General features: G+C 32.1%; 1 protein-coding gene and 1 pseudogene across 2 annotated transcripts; one reads left to right on the forward strand and one right to left on the reverse strand.

Moving 5' to 3' along the window:
• The first annotated feature begins 926 nt into the window (after nt 1-926).
• Nucleotides 927-10,204, forward strand: LOC134239924 (uncharacterized). 2 transcript variants are annotated; one of them, XM_062722059.1, is made up of 7 exons: nt 927-999; nt 5,292-5,379; nt 6,346-6,399; nt 6,678-6,896; nt 7,018-7,106; nt 8,593-8,939; nt 9,041-10,204. In XM_062722059.1, exons 1-7 carry the CDS (start codon nt 964-966, stop codon nt 10,101-10,103), a joined length of 1,896 nt encoding a protein of 631 aa, XP_062578043.1. In that variant the 5' UTR covers nt 927-963; the 3' UTR covers nt 10,104-10,204. The 2 variants fall into 2 exon arrangements, with proteins under 2 accessions (XP_062578043.1, XP_062578048.1); XM_062722064.1 differs by lacking the exon at nt 927-999 and adding an exon at nt 5,019-5,074.
• Nucleotides 10,205-11,719: 1,515 nt separating this feature from the next.
• LOC134239940 (golgin subfamily A member 4-like) overlaps nt 11,720-18,211 on the reverse strand; it is a 56,139-nt pseudogene continuing 49,647 nt past the window's right edge.

The following is an 18,211-nucleotide window of genomic DNA, read 5'->3' on the forward strand; positions in this document are numbered from 1 at the left end:
CGAGAATATGTATTTATTTATCTTAACATTTGATAAAACGATAATAATTTAATTTGAATTGTAACACGTCATTTGATTGGTTAAACGGTTTTATCCATTTTGTATAACATAACTTGCCTACGTCACAATGAGTTACGTCAAAAACGTATTACTCCGCTTGATGTTAACTTTTAAAATATGCGATATTTGAAGCCTTTTTCCGAAGGAAATTAATGGGAAAATTGTCTCATTGACTACATTGAAATTAAATTATAAGAAATGAAGCTTATTTTAACTTATGTTATACGATATATAACATAACTTGGGGCAGTTTACGCTTTTTTATAAACCGCAAAGCGGTTTATAAAGCGTAAACTGACCAAGTTACGTTATATCGTATAACATAAGTTGAAATAAGCTTCATTCTTTAAAAAACAGGCTATTTCAAAGTCCATATAACGTTGTCTAGGAAGGAAACGGCAATTTACTAAACTCAACACCCTCCATTCCAACCTTAACTAACTCCTGTCGAGTTTTGCTGCAATTTTTAACAATTTGTAAGACTCACAAGTGCTACTATAAGATGTATTGGGTCTTTATTTTGTATCTGTATTCATTATTGTTCATAAAATGCACATTCAACATTCATTGTTTCTATTTTTACAGTGTTTATTTGCAATAGTTTACTTAGATGCCAAAAGTTGTTATCCACCGAATGTCCGGTAAGAACCGAATAGCCGATAGCGTGTTGAGCAGAGTGTTTATAGATTTGATAAGAAAATTGATTGGCTTTCTGCCAAATAAAAAATTATAAAAGTGCATGGTGAGGTTCCAAAATTTATTTCATTTTGACAATTTTTCTCCATGATAATGTCAACTTCTTATTAACTTGAACATAAGTATATGTTCTTTCAAAATCGGGACATTTCACTAGATGAACGACTGATACTCTAAGGTATATAACATCTAGTCTTACCTTGACAGATGGCTCATCATTTTCAAAATGGTATTTGTATAAATGTATGTACTTTACAGTTTATAAATTAAATAGTTTTGTTTAATTCAAACACTATTTAATATCTTTGTCTCTCATATCTTTAACTCAAAAAATTATTGCATCTGAAATATTTTTTTATTGAAAATAAAACACTTTGTCTTAAAGGTGTATGGACACAGATTTAAAGTTTAAGTATTTTCCGTATGATATCACGACTTATAGAGTTTAATAGCATTTTACACAAAAATATATTAAAAATTTTTGTTTCATCTTAAAGTTATCGATACTTCAAATTTTTGGATGGGTTTGATTGACACATCCTTTCACTCTCAAAAATTTTACTTTTATTCTTTATATTTAGGAAAAGTGGCAATCTTGTTGTGTATTAGTGAAAAATAGTAAAACTTTAATCCAGAAATACAATTATATTCAGAGTAGATATGTTAGAAATGTTAGAAACAGGTTGGGGGAAACTTAAATTCCGCTATAATAGTGGTATTTCACTATGTGAGATTCCGCTATATTTTCAGCCGCATTTGTCCTCGATCTCATCGGATAACATGTTTGCTGTTTATAGCGCAAGACATGGTGGGTATCAAAATGGATACAAAATGGTACTGTCTTTCCTGATATACTTTATTTTATCAAATAAAATATACAACATGACTAAAGATAGTCATGTATATTTTATTTGATAAAATAAAGTATATCAGGAAAGACAGTACCCTCACATGTTATGAATTTTATTAAATTTTCTGCCGATGCGTTTAATAATATAAGAAAACACTTTTTAAAACGGAAGTTACATTTTAACGTAGCAACGAGTGATTGCAGTTCTGAGTCCCAATTTCTTTCACAAATGTACAAAAAATAATATTTTAATTAACTTTCAATCCGCATAGAACTAGGATTGTCGAATTTACGGTAGAAAAGATAATTCATAATAGTGAAATACCACTATTATAGCGGAATTTATAGCAGCTGTATTATACACAAAATATTAACTTCAAATCTGTGTTCATGCACCTTTAAATGAGTATCAATTTATTTATCTAAAATTGTTGGATGGAAATATATTTTAATTTGTAGTTTTCTTATGTTTACAAATGTGATTAAGATTATTCGTTATGTAGCCACTGAGAAGGGTATTGCGGAAATATACGGGGTCCTTTGAGGAAAATGTAATGTGGATAGGCAGGATAACATGGTTTGATACAGTATTCTTCCCGACCAATGAAATTTCAAGATGTTTATCAGAGGCAGTTTAATAAGTTATATACTTCTTACTGCAACTTTCCGTCATCTGCAAGAGACGAATATTGTCTAAAACAATCATTTTCTTATAAACAACTAGTATTGCCACCCACCCAAACCAACCACCTCCCAGCTCTGTCACTACCCTGACTCTGTCCATTTCAGGAAATTCCACGCTTTTTGTAAACGAATGCGATCGTGACGTCATTTTTGCATGCCGTGAAATCTACAATCAAATTCAAAGCTACTATTACAGCCAAGTTCAAAATGCGCCAAAAATACTATTTACACTAAATTTAATTTAGGGTATCACATTTTATGTGTAATCAGGGAAATCAGTAAACACCTGTTTCTCTTATGCACATTCCATCGATATCTCCGACAGGTGCATCATCATGCTCATTTTACCGTCAGCCATTTTAATGAAGCACTGTTACAAAGGTTTAACATGACATACTAGAATTGATACGGCTAAAATATTTTGGTTTCTGTATACATTTGTCCGAATACACAACACTTTAAGATAAAGTAAGTGCGACATTATCACATATAAATCAGTTGTAATTATGTTATTTGGCTGTATTAACCTTTAAAAATCTTAAAATCAATTTTTTATGTGTAAAGATTAATAAAAAGGAATCAGAAATTTAATTAATGGGAAAAATTGTCTTGTATTCGTTGACATATTGTAGATGAACCTGGTAACGGAGTAAGGGTACATTGAATGAAATGACACTGGAGTGATACACGTTCTATTACGTGGAGTTATATAAGCCCAGGAACTTCCTTGCTAATATCACTAAAAACAATGTTTAAATTCATTACTATGTGTAGCAAAAAAGAAAAAAAAAACTCAAATGAAACTTATATGGAGACAACGAACAGAACTCCAGACCAAAAACCACAAAACAATACAAAACAGAAGAGCAAACACGGACCTCCAAAACATCAGAGGTGGGATCAGGTGCCATGGAAGAGTGAGACTCCCCTACCAACCGGTCACACCCGCCGTGTGCTCCTTGTCATGATCAGGAAATAACGGGAAAATCCGTCGTCAATTTAGTGTATAAAGAATGGACTAACAATTAGTATGACAAACGTCAGTCAGCATTTGACCAAAACACAAATTACATTTGCTGACATGGCCACCAAATGATGACCCCAAACGAGACTGCTGATATTCTTGTTTCATCAACTTGCCTGTCAGTAACCAACCTCGCCTTAGAAACTGTTCATACGTAGAGCATGCTCTTGCGTATAAAATCAACTGAGATATATAAACTCCGTATGCAGGGGAAGAAGGCATATTGCTGCATAAGTAAGGGAAGTTGACGATATAAAAGTTAAAGTAATCACGTTTATCAATGAGCTTGGTTGTTTTATGTGTGTGTGTGTTTTGCAATATATGAAAATTTTTATATACGAGGGGTTATCAAAACGTTCGAGGACTGAGGCTACAAAATAAGTACTATGTAGTCTGTGCTTTCAACATTTATCAGGAACATAAAACAACAAAAAATAAAGATATTATGTTGAAAATTTTAGCTTGATACGTTCATTATTTGCCAAATTATTTTAAAATAAAAACGTCATTATATGGTCACCTGGAGCCGGCGCCGTTTAGTTTCGTGACGTCTGGCAACGTCATTGTTTACTATTCCGCTTCTTTTACCTCATACACTTATTTTGATAAGATTCCCTGGGATAGAGTATGGACTTAAAACTTTCTTGTTTTTATGACATTACAATGTCAGGAACAGTGACTTTCAATGCATATAATATTGCAAATGGATTTATACATTTGGAGAGATCCTCGCCTGATATTGCCAACATAATTTGCTTTGTGGAGTTAAATATTTTCAACACTTGATCAACGTCATTTTTGACGTGATTCATTTTTCATACCTTGAGTACAAATCGACATTAACTTTGCATCAATTTTCTCTCTGAATCTCTTTTGGCATCTAAAACACAAGCCATCTGGATGCATTTTATTTCTCTGTAGCCAGTTTGAACATTTCCTAGGTCTATTTTAGTTTTTTTCAGGGGCACAACTTTATAGAATGTTGGAAAAGGAAACCACTCCCCCTAGTTGACGTCATTTTCAAGGCCTCATTTGTTTGGACACTCCAAGTAAAATTTACGATAAATTTTCATAGAACTTCCATAATAAGCTAAAATCCTATATTTTAAGGAACAATTGCGTCCCAACACATACCTGAATTTACGGAATTTTTTGGATGTCAAATATTCATATCAAAAGAGTTTTTCTCAGTTACATTTAGGTCGGAAAAACGTCGTGTTCTAGGTTGCGCCGCCTTGACGAACCATTGCTAACAAAAACATTACTAATTTATTAGAAAATAATTATTATGATTTGTAGTTTATTCTATAAAAAGAAAAGATGATGCTAATTAGATATTTCAAAATTCATTGATGTATCTGAAACGGTTTTAATTCTATAACGCTAGTCCATAAACTTTTTGATACACCCTCGTACACTGCATTGTGAAAAGATCGATTGAATGATTGATTGTATGTTGTTTAGCGTCCCTCTCCAGAGATTTTTAACTCATGGATGCACCACCCTTTGCTAGTGAAAACTTGCAAATTTTTCCTTTTATTCTGCATCTACGGTCATTGAGCAATTGGGGTCTTTTAATAAGATTATTAATAATTTGATTATAACAAATAATAATTTGGAGAGAAACGTGGGAAGTTTTACACTTATGGTCACGGAGTTTGGGTACTAAATGTTTGAAGATGGCCAGCGGGATATGTTTAAAAGAAATAAACGAGGGGCAAATACATTTTCTGCTAAATCTAGTAATGAAACGTATTTTGGTAAATATTTACTTTTTCATTTTACATTTTCATTCTTTTTTTTAATGATTTCAAACTTTGATCTCAAACATGACCTGCTAATGCAGTTATCAAAGTGCATTTTTTATAAATCATTATTTACCTTCAGTATGTGAATGCTCTAGATAATATCAGGGGATCATGGAGAATGCTCATTTGGACGTGAATGTAAGTTTTACTCTTGAAATGTATTTCCTAGGAAGAAGATACAAAACGTGTCCATGGAAGAGATGTTTTTGCAGATTTTAATGTGGAAAAACGATCTGTTGACAACACAGCAGTCCTTGGTAAATAATTAATTGTAATGCACAATGCATGGGAGGTCGACTATAGCACTGTAAAATGCTTAATAGTAAAACGAAAATCCGTAATTTCAATTTCCTAAGTATTTTAATATGTTTGTTAATTCTTCTTTCACCTTATAATGACTTAATGCGTTTTGATCGTTCTAACCGGAAATTCGAATACTAATCAATTTTTGATTATCTATATCATTATCACATGTTCCATACAGTATTTCACCCGTAATGAATGTCTTAAATAATGATATGGCAATTCAAAAAAGGCTTTTCATTGTATGGTGGTAATATAAAATCAGGAAAATCTTTGCATAAGATATATGGAGATATCGAACAGAAAACAAGCTTAAAAGTTCATTGAACATGTTGAAGCAATAATTTACATATCGGAAGTGGGGCAAACAATGGCCTTCAAAATGTTAGAGGTGGGATTTGGTGCCATAGCAGGTATGTTGCTATATATTTCAATTGCATCCTCTTCTCAGATAGTATATAAAACATCAAATCAGGTGTACCTTTTCATGTTCAAAACATTATTAATGACATCTCTTTGCTCCAGAAATGTGTTCATCGACGTCTTGTATCAAACTGAATTCTGCCATCTCTTCGAAAATCACAGTATCACTTTCTTGCCTCTGTTTTATTATTACATATTATTCGAAAATACAGTTTTTTTTAATGATTTGATTGATTTGTTAACTCTTCAATATGTTTTCTTTTTACATTGTTTTCCGAATTAAACTGTTCATATTTTGAAACTTAAAATTGAAATTATTGAATGTTCTTTATTTTGACAAGAAAATGGTAGTAAAAGGAAACGAAACTATTTACAATTCCTACGTCATTTTTAGAAAACACTTAAAAGCTGTGTAACGAAAGGAAAGATTTTAAACACAAGACAATGTCGAATTTACATCTAATTTCAATGTTTAGAATTTCTTGTTCAAATTTCAGATTCACAGGCTTTAAGATTAAGCAACTTCAATCCTCAGAGAACAGAAGATGACGGTAAAACTGTTTGATAAATTAAATATCATTATTTAGTTGTCATTTAGTTGATAATTAAGTTCTCGGGAAACATATATTTACTTCTCTAAACAAAAAGTGATTGTGTACATTTAACAATCTTTGGGCATTTATTCATGAAAATGACCGGTAATAAATACTTTGAAATATAAGGAGTGTAAATTTCAACATAATGTACTTCAAATGCCAATTTCCTTTTATTAGATTAATTCTAAGAAGATCAATTCATCTTCATCTTTCTTTTATTTTTTCCCTAACAGATGAAGAAGAAAAAGTTACTGAAATATTTTATTCCTGTGAAAGTTTTCCTCATTTTGAGTATATGTATAGACTTGTAAGGAGATTTGCAGAAGAATTAAAAGATACAGTGAAAGACTCAGTCGACTGTACCCTTTTTGATCTGAAGAATCCTCAGATAAAAATTAATGTTTCTGGAGATACCTCGAAAGGAAATCTACGTCAGCTCTCTAAAAGAAAAGGTGTTTAGTATAGCATGTACACATCCACATCTTGTTTCGATTCCATAGAATATATACATTAAAAACAAGTTAGTTAAGGACATTAAATTAACTTTCAACAACTTTTAATTTTCACTTTCAGGATATAAAGATAGAGATGGTAGGAAATGTTGGTCACCACGAGTCAATGTCTATTTTGAATGCAACTCTGATGACGTGGAACATGATACGGTTGGTAAAACGTTTTCTTTGATTGTCAGAATAAATCATAACTTGTCATCAACAGCTGTGTTTTAAACCGACAGCAAAGTTCATTCTATGTTAATTAAAACTGAACAAGACTCGTAAGAAGGCATTCAACATTTTTGATATAACTGCCAATATCTACGATATCAGTACTAGGATAAACTCTTCGCATTTGTAACATCTGCCTGCTTTATTATCATGGATATTGACGTGAAATGGCGAGACGTCTTTGTGACGGTAATCTTATATATCTGATTACACTTATGTGTTTGTGTTTGTTTGTACGCTGCACATAAAACATGGAGATAACGAACAGTATTCCAGATCAAAAATCCATAAAACAATACAAAATAGGAGCAGAGCAAACATGGACCTCCAAAACATCAGAGGTTGGATCAGGTGCAATGGAGGAGTAGGCAACCCCTGCCGACCGGTCACACACACCGTGTGCTTCTTGTCATGATCGGGAAATAACGTCAATTCAGTGTATGAATAATGGAATAACAATTAGCATGCATGAAAAACGTGAGTCCGCATTTGACTCAATGATTAATTGTATTTATTGACAAGGTCATTGTATTGACCATAGAACTTACGAAATGATTACTTTAAACGAGCATTCTAAAATGTTTTTTTCATCAACTTGTTCGTCGATAATTTACCTCGTTGCAGAAAGTGTTCATACGAAGAGCATACTCTTGCGTATCTAATCAACTGAAATGTGTAAAATCCGTATGCAGGAGATGAAGGTACCAGTATATTGTTACATAAGTAAGGGAAGGTGACGATAGAAAAGTTAAAGTCATCACGTTGGTCATGTATACCTCTGTATCTGTTGTAAGTGACTTTCATTGATGCCTTACTCTCCTTCATTAAAAGAAGTACATAGTTATTTTTGTCGCTACCGAGTATTGTATAGCATACATACATCTACACCGGTGACGACTGATTATACAAAGAGTGACGAAGTCATCGGTTTTATATAGGGGCCCTTAGATATACTAACCAATCGAATATGGCGGACAAATTCCTTTTACGAATCGTGTTCACCCTAGCAAAAAAAAAAATACTATATATTAACTAAAGTGATAACTTTGACACTACGAAAACTTTAATTTCATTTACTATCATATTAGTTAAAACTTTCAGTTACTATAGTGATAACTTTCACAATTTGATTTACTAAAGTGATAACTATTAATACTTAAGTATTCTGATACTGATCATTATGGGAACTTTCATGGTAAAAACTTTGAATTTCAATGTACGGGTACTTTATTGATAATTTTGAAAACTTTGAAATACTATAGTTATAACTATGACACTATAGTGACCAAACGTTTAAAAATTTGATTTACAATATAGTGAAAACTTAACACTTTGATTAACTATAGTAAACTATAATTAAGTTTAGTATTTTTAACAGGGCAGCTTTAATAAACAAGAATAATACTTTTACATATGTTTCTAGATTCATCTACAGTTTGGGGAGCTATCTTACTCGAATCAGATTGTCTACGTAGAACATGGTTGTTCAAAAATTCCACAAATTTCAAACAATTTTATTCATTTTATTGAAAATAAAAAGAAGAGCTTAAGAGAAGCAATTACAAAATGCCTTGAAGAACCTCTGTTTATATTTCTGGAAAGCCTTAAACCAATATTTGAAGATTCAAAAACATTTTTTTCTAAAGTCGAGGAATCGATATCCTTAATGAAGATGTTGAAAAGATGGGATTCCAGCTGCGATAAGTCTGTTTATATGCAACAAAATGTTATGCATAGAGTTCCAGAGAGAATTCATGATAATTTAATCAGGTAATGTGATACTTGTATCAATCTAATGAAAAAATAAGCTTAAATAATTTCTTCTCAATACATATATTAACAGTTTTATTAATGATTTTTGTTTAATACAGAAAACCTGGTGTGAATGCTTTTGGATGTTGGAGAAACGAAAAGTTCAAAGTTTTTGTTGAAGAGGCGTTAGATCAGAAAGAACTTGAAGAAGAATTACAGGAAATTGATAAAAAATTTCTTCTAAGTGTCGAACTTCAATTTTTGGCTAAAAGTATTCGTTTTCAACCTTATTTGAAACAAGGAGACCAAATATATTGCGATAATAAAATTACAATAAAATCAGAACTAACTTCATATGCAACTTTAGGTGCCATGATAAGAAATCAGGTTTCAGTTGAAGATTTATATATTTTAACGTGTGGACATGTTTTCCCGCGTCTTCATATGTGTGCCTATGGCAAACTGAATGAAGAGTCCGCGCCATGTAAAATCGGATCGTGTATATTTACTAGTCTTCCTGAGCAAGAACATTTCATTGATTTTTCTGTGGTAGAAGTTTCTAAAGACGTTCAAAAATATTGTAAAGTAGCTTTTATGCGGTCAGAGAATAAAAAATGCAATGCAATCGTGTACACTACTGAATCTTTTGAAAATACACTCGACTACGTTCATAAAAATGGAGCGACATCGGGTTGGACAGATGGTCGCATTCAGTGTTCCGGCTTTATGGCAAAAATGTTTGGCAACAGAAAAGACGTATTTCTGGTTCTGGGAAAAGGCGGGAAATTTTGCGAGCCAGGGGATAGTGGGTCCATAGTTTTTGCTCCTGATAATTCAGCGGATCAAGAAAATGTTCATATTCTTGGCATGCTTGTGGGAACCATGCACGGCGTCAATGCTGACGATAATAGCGATTTCGAAACCACGCCAGAAGCCACGAAAGCTAAGGACTCTCGGGCAGAAGAAAGACCAGAAGAAGTGAGCGAAGGTAGTGAAGGGGCACTTGCATCTTTGGGCAGTTTTGATCGAAGAGATGACGATAATATGCGGGGAATATCACCCGATGAATTTGCTGTTTGTTTCCGACTGGACTCTGCACTAAAGCTACTAAAAGAAAAGAATAATCTAGATGTTGAGTTTGAAAAAGTTTCAATTTCCTCAGATGAAGATGAAAGTGACTGACTTTGATGGAAATTGAATATTGGTTAATTAAGTATGTTTGATATTCTGTAAGCATGTAACATTTTGAGAATATTTTTTTCCAATTATAGGCCTACCATTCATTCACGTATAAATATCAACTATTAATATTCTTTGTTGTTGTTTTATTTATCTGGTATCTTTAAATTGATATGTGAGTTTCAAATACACTGTAGCGTTCACAGCTGACGAAAGGAAAAGTAAATCTACATATTAAGCGAATAATTATGTTCTCGTTTAAACGTAGGGTGGTATTAATTAAAGGTGCATAGACACAGTTTAGAAGTTAATATTTTCTCACATTTTCTGTATAATATTAGGACCTTTACATTACAAGAGTATTGCACAATATAATAAAAAGTACTTGAAACTTTGAATTTCTGGTAGGGTTTGATTGACATGTCAATGCACTTTCACAAATTATAATTTTATTCTTAATACTTAAGAAAAATAGAAATTTTGTTGTATATAAATGAAAAATAATAAAACTATAATTTAGAAAATTCAAGGTAAAATTTTCGAAAGGAAAACGCATTCACAGTATTAGATCAGTCTGTTCAGTGCAGACTTTAACAATTGAACACACCTGGTGCACAACAAAATTGCCACTTTTCAGAGGTATTAAGAAAAAAATTATAATTTGTGCAAGTGCAAGGATGAGTCAATCAAACCAGTTCAGAAATTTAAAGTTTCAATAACTTAAAGATGAAAAAAAGATATCTATTGTACTTTATGTGATATGCTATTACAATATATAAGTCGTGATATTATACTGAAAATTTAAGAAAATATTTACTTCAAATCTGTGTCTATGCAATTTAAAATTAATTTGAAATATTGAGATAAAGAACAGCAATCATTTTAGCGAAAGTTCATTAAGACAATAACAATCGGGAACTGAGATTATACAGACCTCCATACAAACGATACAATGTCCCTGTATGTGCCTTCCGAGAAAGACGTATGAAAGCACCAATTGTTCAAAAGTTATAACCAAGGTTCAAGATTGGTAAATTTGTGCAAAAGTGGGTCGAACTTCAAGGTAAAGAGGTCAAATTTGATGATTTTCAAAGTAAGCCCCGTCACAAAAATACACATGTAAAATATGAAAACCATAGTTTCAAACCACTAAGTCATGGGCAAAGTTTTTGCAAACAGCTACAAAAAAAGGACTGATTGATTGTCTGTTGTTCACGTCCCTCTTGAAAATTTTTCACTTATCTGGAGACGCCACCACTTGCTGGTGGAAAGTTGCAAATTTTGTCCTATACTCAGCACTCAGTACCATTGAGCAGGGAGGGATTTTTTTCCTGTCATCACCTACTTCAACATGGGACCTCGGTTTATACTGTCTCATTCGAGGGATCGGTTTCCACGTCCCACAGTGGGATTCAAAACCATGACGTAAGGATCAACTCCTTTGTGACTCTAGAGCAGAAACTATAACCACTGTGCCACATAGGTGATGAATAGAAGGATGGAGAGGGAAAAAAAATCGCATATTCCCGAATCTTTAATTACTGGTGCATAGAAATACCTGTAACATGTTACCAATATCTTATCTGTCTTCAAGATACACCCTCTATAACAATAAAACATTTAAATTAGCAATGTATTTATTAACAGACAAAAGAGTTATCACAGTATTAAGAATGTTTTATAGTTATTCATACATAGTTCATCAAAGCATGGCAAGGTAGCTAATAAAAGTCATACAGTCATACATTCACAGAATTTCAACAATATCTTTGAAAATTGAATATTTATGAAATAACCATTGTTTTAAATGGTCAATATTTTACTCCTAGTTAAACATTCATGACACTTTCAAATTCAGTGACTGTGAGAAATAAAAAAAATAATTTTACGGTGAACTTGGTGTGGCTTTCAATATCACAGATTCTTAACTTCTCTAAAAATATATAATCATGACAAAAACAAATATAAAATATTTATAAACATAACATCTGCACAATTCTCAAATTGTTTTCAAAAAGGATCACAATACTTCTGGAAATATTGATTAGAAAAAAAAGTATAATATCAAGATAATCAAAATAATATTAGTTTTCATAAAAACTTTAATGACACTGTACAGGTAATCAAAATTTGCTCAGTTTTAATCTTGAATTAAACAAGTTAAACTGAGTAATAAATGGACGGCTCTTTTCAAAATAAAAATGTTATCTATAAAAATTCTTTTCATGTGTTTAACAAAAACAAGAAGTTTTTAAGCAACCAAAACATTTACATAGTTAGCACTAGTAAAAATTTTCAAGAACAATTTCTCTTATGCATATTTTTTTTTTAATAACATATTTAACAAACAAGCAAAGAAGACTTCATTCCAAAATAAAACAAAGTAGCCTGGATTTACCATATTTGACCTTAAAGGTCAATTAATTGCTAATAAACAATGTCGCTAAATGTGTCAATCAAAATACAAACTTCAAAATTCATAGTCTAGCCATGCCTATTTCACATTACTCACTTCAAAAGTTTAACTAGAAGGTCATGCATGTAAAAAAATCAATCAACCACATGAAACTCTTTACCCTAAAAGCTTATTATTCTTTATCACTTAACATAGTCCATCATGCCAGAAAGCCAGAATCTGTTGTCAATGCTGGAAGTATATTTCAGCAAAATTCCACAGAGAAAAGAAGTATCAGACCCATTCCTTCAAGCTTTAAGATGTTGCTTAGTACATGTGAACTGCTTGTCTATTTTTTGTCTACTTCAGATGATGTGGTGATATGACCACCCTGATGTGGTCTATTTTTGTTCATTTTTTGTCTATACATGTCTATTTCAGTGGTGATATGACCTCCCTTATGTGGGTGTTGGGGGTTGGTGACCCTCTTAATGATGACCCTGGAGGACTCCTGGGAGGTTCTACAAATTAAATAAAAATATAAATCAGTGCTACATACAATGCTCTCTAACTTATATCTCACAATATATTGAGGTTAATCTATATGATGAAAAGACAAAGAGAGACAAAGCAATTTGGGGATACAGTTAATCATGGGTGTCTCTAACATCAAAATCGCCAATCCATGGATTATCAAGAGATGTAGATCTTCCAATCTATTTTTTAAGCTATTTAACTCCTCATATCTCAAGTAATTTTATATCTCAAGGTTTTTTCTCAGCCCTTATCAAATTTGATATAAAGAGTAAATTTATACATTACATGTATGTTTGGCATCAATGCTCATTCATTAAACACTTAATTGATTTTCATCTACTACCTTTAATTTTTCCTTTAAAAAAAGAAAGAAAAAGGCAATGCATTTTGGTGATTTTTTTGCTAACCTTTAAAGGGTCCCTGTTCTGTGTGTCTTGGGTGGAGATAGGAGGTAGGGGAGGGGTGCTGGGGATGGAGTGACGGTTAGACATCTCAGACTCGGTGAGTCGTACTCGCTTGTTCCCCGCACTGTTAGAGGTGATTGAGCGAGATACAGGGGTGGTCGTTGGAACTTCTTTTGTACCTAGAGGAAGAGAATTTCAATTATTTTTTCAAATAACTTCTACTTGATAGCTATACTGATTTACTTTTCCTTTATACAGTCTTGGAATTGTATCATCACTTTACTCATAATCATGCACTCAGACTTACTTAAAAGTTGTTTTCTATGTTTTTTGGCCTTGGGTCAATTTTCATATCATCGAAGTAACTAGATCTGATCTGCAATTTCAAAATCAAATTACAAATAACTTACCAGTAAATGACCTTGGTCGTGTAGAGTTGACCATTGGTCTGTTGACAGTGACATAGGATCTTAAGTTGTTCTGTGAGGCGTTTATCAACCTGTCATCAGTCAGGCCTGGGGATCCATACTTAGAACTGAAAATAAAACATGGATTCAAAATCAACTCAAGATTATCCAAATGTTGATTGTAATTTTTAAATCTTCAAAATATGTACAATTTCTGTCAGTTGTTTTACTATGTTTTCTCTCAAGACGAGGCATAACCAGCAGCCAAATGAATGCTTTCAATTCGAAAAACTTGCAATTTAGAAAGGACCAATCAAAATCTTTTGCTCTGATATTACCTGATAGTATTTTGGCCAATCAGCATTCTGTTTATATCCAGCTCTAGGATTCGAGGTGTATTCATGGCATTCAGATCAGAAGGGTCTCCCCTAGCCAAAGAAGTGTTCATCTGAAAATAATGAAAGGAAAAGCATTATTAATCTCCAGTCATACTGAATCCAAAACGTATTCCTCCGCAAATTTTCTAGATTGTCAATTGCAAGCATTGTTCATTCTAATTAAGTGAAATTCCTATTTGTTGAAGAATTTTTAAAGAAAATTATTGGAAATGAAAATACTATAACATGAACAATTAATTAATCCATTTGTTACTTACATTCCATGTCTGTCGTTGTATTGTAGTATTAAAATTAGCCAGTGCAGGGGACCCCATCAGTCCCGTCTCGTCCCCCTCAAGGGGGCGGGGAAACTCCCTCCTGAAAAATGCCTGCTGTGGAGGGTCACTTGTCTGGTAAGGAAAAAAATAATTTTAATATAAATATCTCACCAAAATAAGGTGTCATTAAAATAAAATTTTCTATAGAATTTTCTTGAAGGAAATCCTTTTTAATTTTATAATATGTACGTCTATCCAATTTCTATTTTTTAATTAATATCGTAATTATCAGTGCGTTATGGTTTCCATTTATTCCCTTACCTGTTGAATTTGTCGAGTCAGACCCCTGATGTTGGAGGCTGGGGTGGGGGCGGGGGCGAAGGAGCTAAACTCTCGTGAGGGGGAGATAACTCTGTGTGGGCGGGTGGGACGACTCAGTTTACTGGCATACCTCTCCTTAATCTCCCTGTAAGCAGCGGAACATAAAGTCAGTCAGATTTCCCCTTGTATTACATAATACACAAGCATACCTTGTACATTGAGGTAATTTTAAGACTTTTCCATGGTTATGGAATATAAACTAAAATTACATTTTAGAATCTTATCAGATCTACTTGTCATTTCATTTTATAACCCCCCAAAATAATGCCTCACTCAAGAACCTATTGATTATTAAGTTTTACCAAAATTCATTAAAAATTCTTTAGAAATAAATTGGTTTGAACATATTTTATTGTAATATAATTACAAAGGGATTGAGCACAGGTACTTAATACTTATAACGCTCTCTCCCTATACAAGTAAATTACACATTGATATTGTCACAGTTAAACATGCTATATAAGGGATTCAGAATTTGCAAAAGTAAACAAATTGATGCATTTTGCATAATTATGTATAAATATATAAAAGTTGAACAAAATCATATATTAATATTGGTACAGTAATTAACAAGGAAATCTACCAGAATGCTTAATAAATGTTTGAACAAAAGAAAAGAAACGTTCATTCTCTGCAGCACTCAGTGATTCAACCCCCCATAATAAGACATGTGTATCTAGTATGTGGATTTTATCAAATTGTAAAAATTTATTTAAAAATTCATTTCTGGCGTTCACATACTTTGGACATACGAAAAAATAGTGGTATGTGTCCTCAACTTTACCACACGTGCACAAGGGACTTGATATCAAATTGCATCTATAAAGGTTGTTATTTAATACACAATTATGTCGTTGTCTGGTTTGAAGAACATTAAGTCTTCTGTTACCATAATCAAAGTAAGAAGAAATAAATTCTTGTTTCCATTTATAGTTTTGAATGTTACACATACTATAAATTAACATTTTTCTGAATAATATATATCACTTATTATAAAACAATAGTTGAAATACATGTATTTGTTTGCCATGCAATGAAATAACTGATATGTGCAGCATTAGTTCATGATATCATAATTATAATAAATGATCTGAGACAATTAAGTGCATAAACATGCATAGATTATAAACAAAATTGAATTTTTTTCCGTAAGAAAATTAATTACAAGTAAACATTTATAAAAAGGTGGATTAATGTTTGTTTTCATGAAGTTTTTTTCCCCTGAAAACAGTGACATATTCAATACATATCATGCCAGTGAAATGACTTAACATAATGTGTACATATTATCATTTTGTGCCTTCAAATGCATAGTGTGTACACTTTTGTCATTTTGTGAAAAACTACATGCAGATAAATATTTCTGCTTCACAGGATTTACCGTTCTAAATTCAGTGTTCCTACGGTATATCTGTATAATTTTAAATTCAAATTTTATATTAAAGCTTATCTTTTAATTAAGATAGCAGGATATATATTTACAGAATCTCAGATATATTTTTATCATATTTGATAAAATGTTATAAAATATTCATACATGAATATAATTTGCAGTTTTGTTAGAATCAAAAGCATTTAATCAAATGGTACATGGTATTTTAATTTAATCATGATATTTTAATTTCTTCATGCATCTTACGCCAATAATTCAGTATAATCAACATCCAGGGGACTGTGTGAATGAAAATGTGTAAAGTTATCTCTTTTATTTACTAGACATTAACAATTTATTATCGCTAAAAATAAGTTCTTCCAATGGATTAACTTTACATATATATCCATTTAATGTTGTTTTTACATACTTTTATATTTCTGAATCAAATATCTTTTCAAAATTTAACAGAATTAAATCATACACATTTTATCTCAATACAGTATAAACAGAAAATTCCTTTATCATATCATTTACATTACCATACATGTATTAGTTTACAATTTGGCTAAAAATTAAGGGAATCAAAATTTTGAATTTCCATTATTAATTGGCATAATTTTCCAGTCACTTGTTCATTAAGGACTGTTACACTGTTTTTATGAATTAAAAAAAAATTTCTTACACCAACTTCTCCCCCTTGTACGAACATACAGCTTTTCCAATTACCTCCCTTGTACCAGTTTTAATATAAATTAAAGTGGTTATATTTACCTCCCCCTGTATGAGTACATGGGTTTGATGAGGAATATTCCAGACTCCTGTTCTATTGAGTCTAATGTCTCCATTAACAGATTGGCAAGACGAAGTCGCTCTGATCCCATACCATCCATCTTGTCTGCCCACCGCTTAGCTCTCTGTAGAAATACGATTGGTCAAGTCAATCACTGAGCGCACTTATCAAGTTACAGTCAAACTTGCATTGATTCTTTTGAAAATTTAATGTCATATGCAAAAATTATATTTTGAAATTAAGTGGGTTAAGATATGGCTTTTCATGCAACATTTACCGATACCTACCTTATTTTGCAGACCTTCCATTTTGTCCAAAATTTCGAAAACATTTTCATCCAAACTTTTACTCTGTTTGACATGTTCTGAAAAAACAAAAACATTTTTATCTTAGCAGATTGTGCAATATTTATCAATATCTTATTTTTGGAATCTACATGGTCTTTTTTTATCCACTGTAGGATTCCTTATAGCAAATCTCGCATATATTTCTGAGCCTAAACTGACTGCTGGTGACTTCTGTTTTTCACATTGGTTAACTCTTACCAATTTGAAAGTTAAGATTATACTGTAAACGTATTACATTTGGCTGTGTATTCTTTTTAGCGGCTTTGGCGGATCGTAGCAACCGCTAAATCAAGTACATAGCTAAATGTCTTTCACGTATACACATAAATAATAGGAATATGAAGAAATGCGCTAAATCAAATCTACGCTAACTTATTCAAAAGTCAATTTCCACCAAATATCGTACACGCTAAATATAATACATTTACAGTATCTGAACACTTTTTAGTGATGATCCCTCATGAATAAAAAAAAATAAGATCCTCTTTACTTTCACTTTTTCTGATCAGGGATCATCTGTACTTTCACTTAAGCTTAACTGATTTTGGAGACATGACATTTTACCTTCAATCTCCTTCATCCTGCTGTGATGGACGTACTTCCTGACAAGGTGACCCAGTCTTTTGGCTGGAAGACTCACATACTCATCCATAGTCGTTACAGCATCCTATAAAATAAACATAATTGATGTCATATGTCATACATTTCAAAAATGTACAAGTCTACTGTAACTAACCAACTATGATCTGATGTCACTGCTTGCAACTTTCTCTTTACGCAAAGGATGGAAACTCTTAAAATGCCGTGTGCTCCCAGTAAA

Source organism: Saccostrea cucullata, unplaced genomic scaffold, assembly GCF_032062105.1.
Source record: "Saccostrea cucullata isolate Sc308-1 unplaced genomic scaffold, CSIRO_AGI_Scuc_v1 ctg3007, whole genome shotgun sequence".
NCBI classification, from domain to species: Eukaryota; Metazoa; Mollusca; class Bivalvia; order Ostreida; family Ostreidae; genus Saccostrea; species Saccostrea cuccullata.

What these genes read in the sequence shown, in the direction of transcription:
- LOC134239924 (XM_062722059.1), top strand. Translation starts at nt 964, where the DNA reads ATGGCTCATCATTTTCAAAATGGTATTTGTATAAAT. An exon ending in TGACAACACAGCAGTCCTTG is followed by an intron (nt 5,380 to 6,345) that starts GTAAATAATTAA and finishes TTCAAATTTCAG; the next exon opens with ATTCACAGGCTTTAAGATTA. An exon ending in ATTCATGATAATTTAATCAG is followed by an intron (nt 8,940 to 9,040) that starts GTAATGTGATAC and finishes TGTTTAATACAG; the next exon opens with AAAACCTGGTGTGAATGCTT.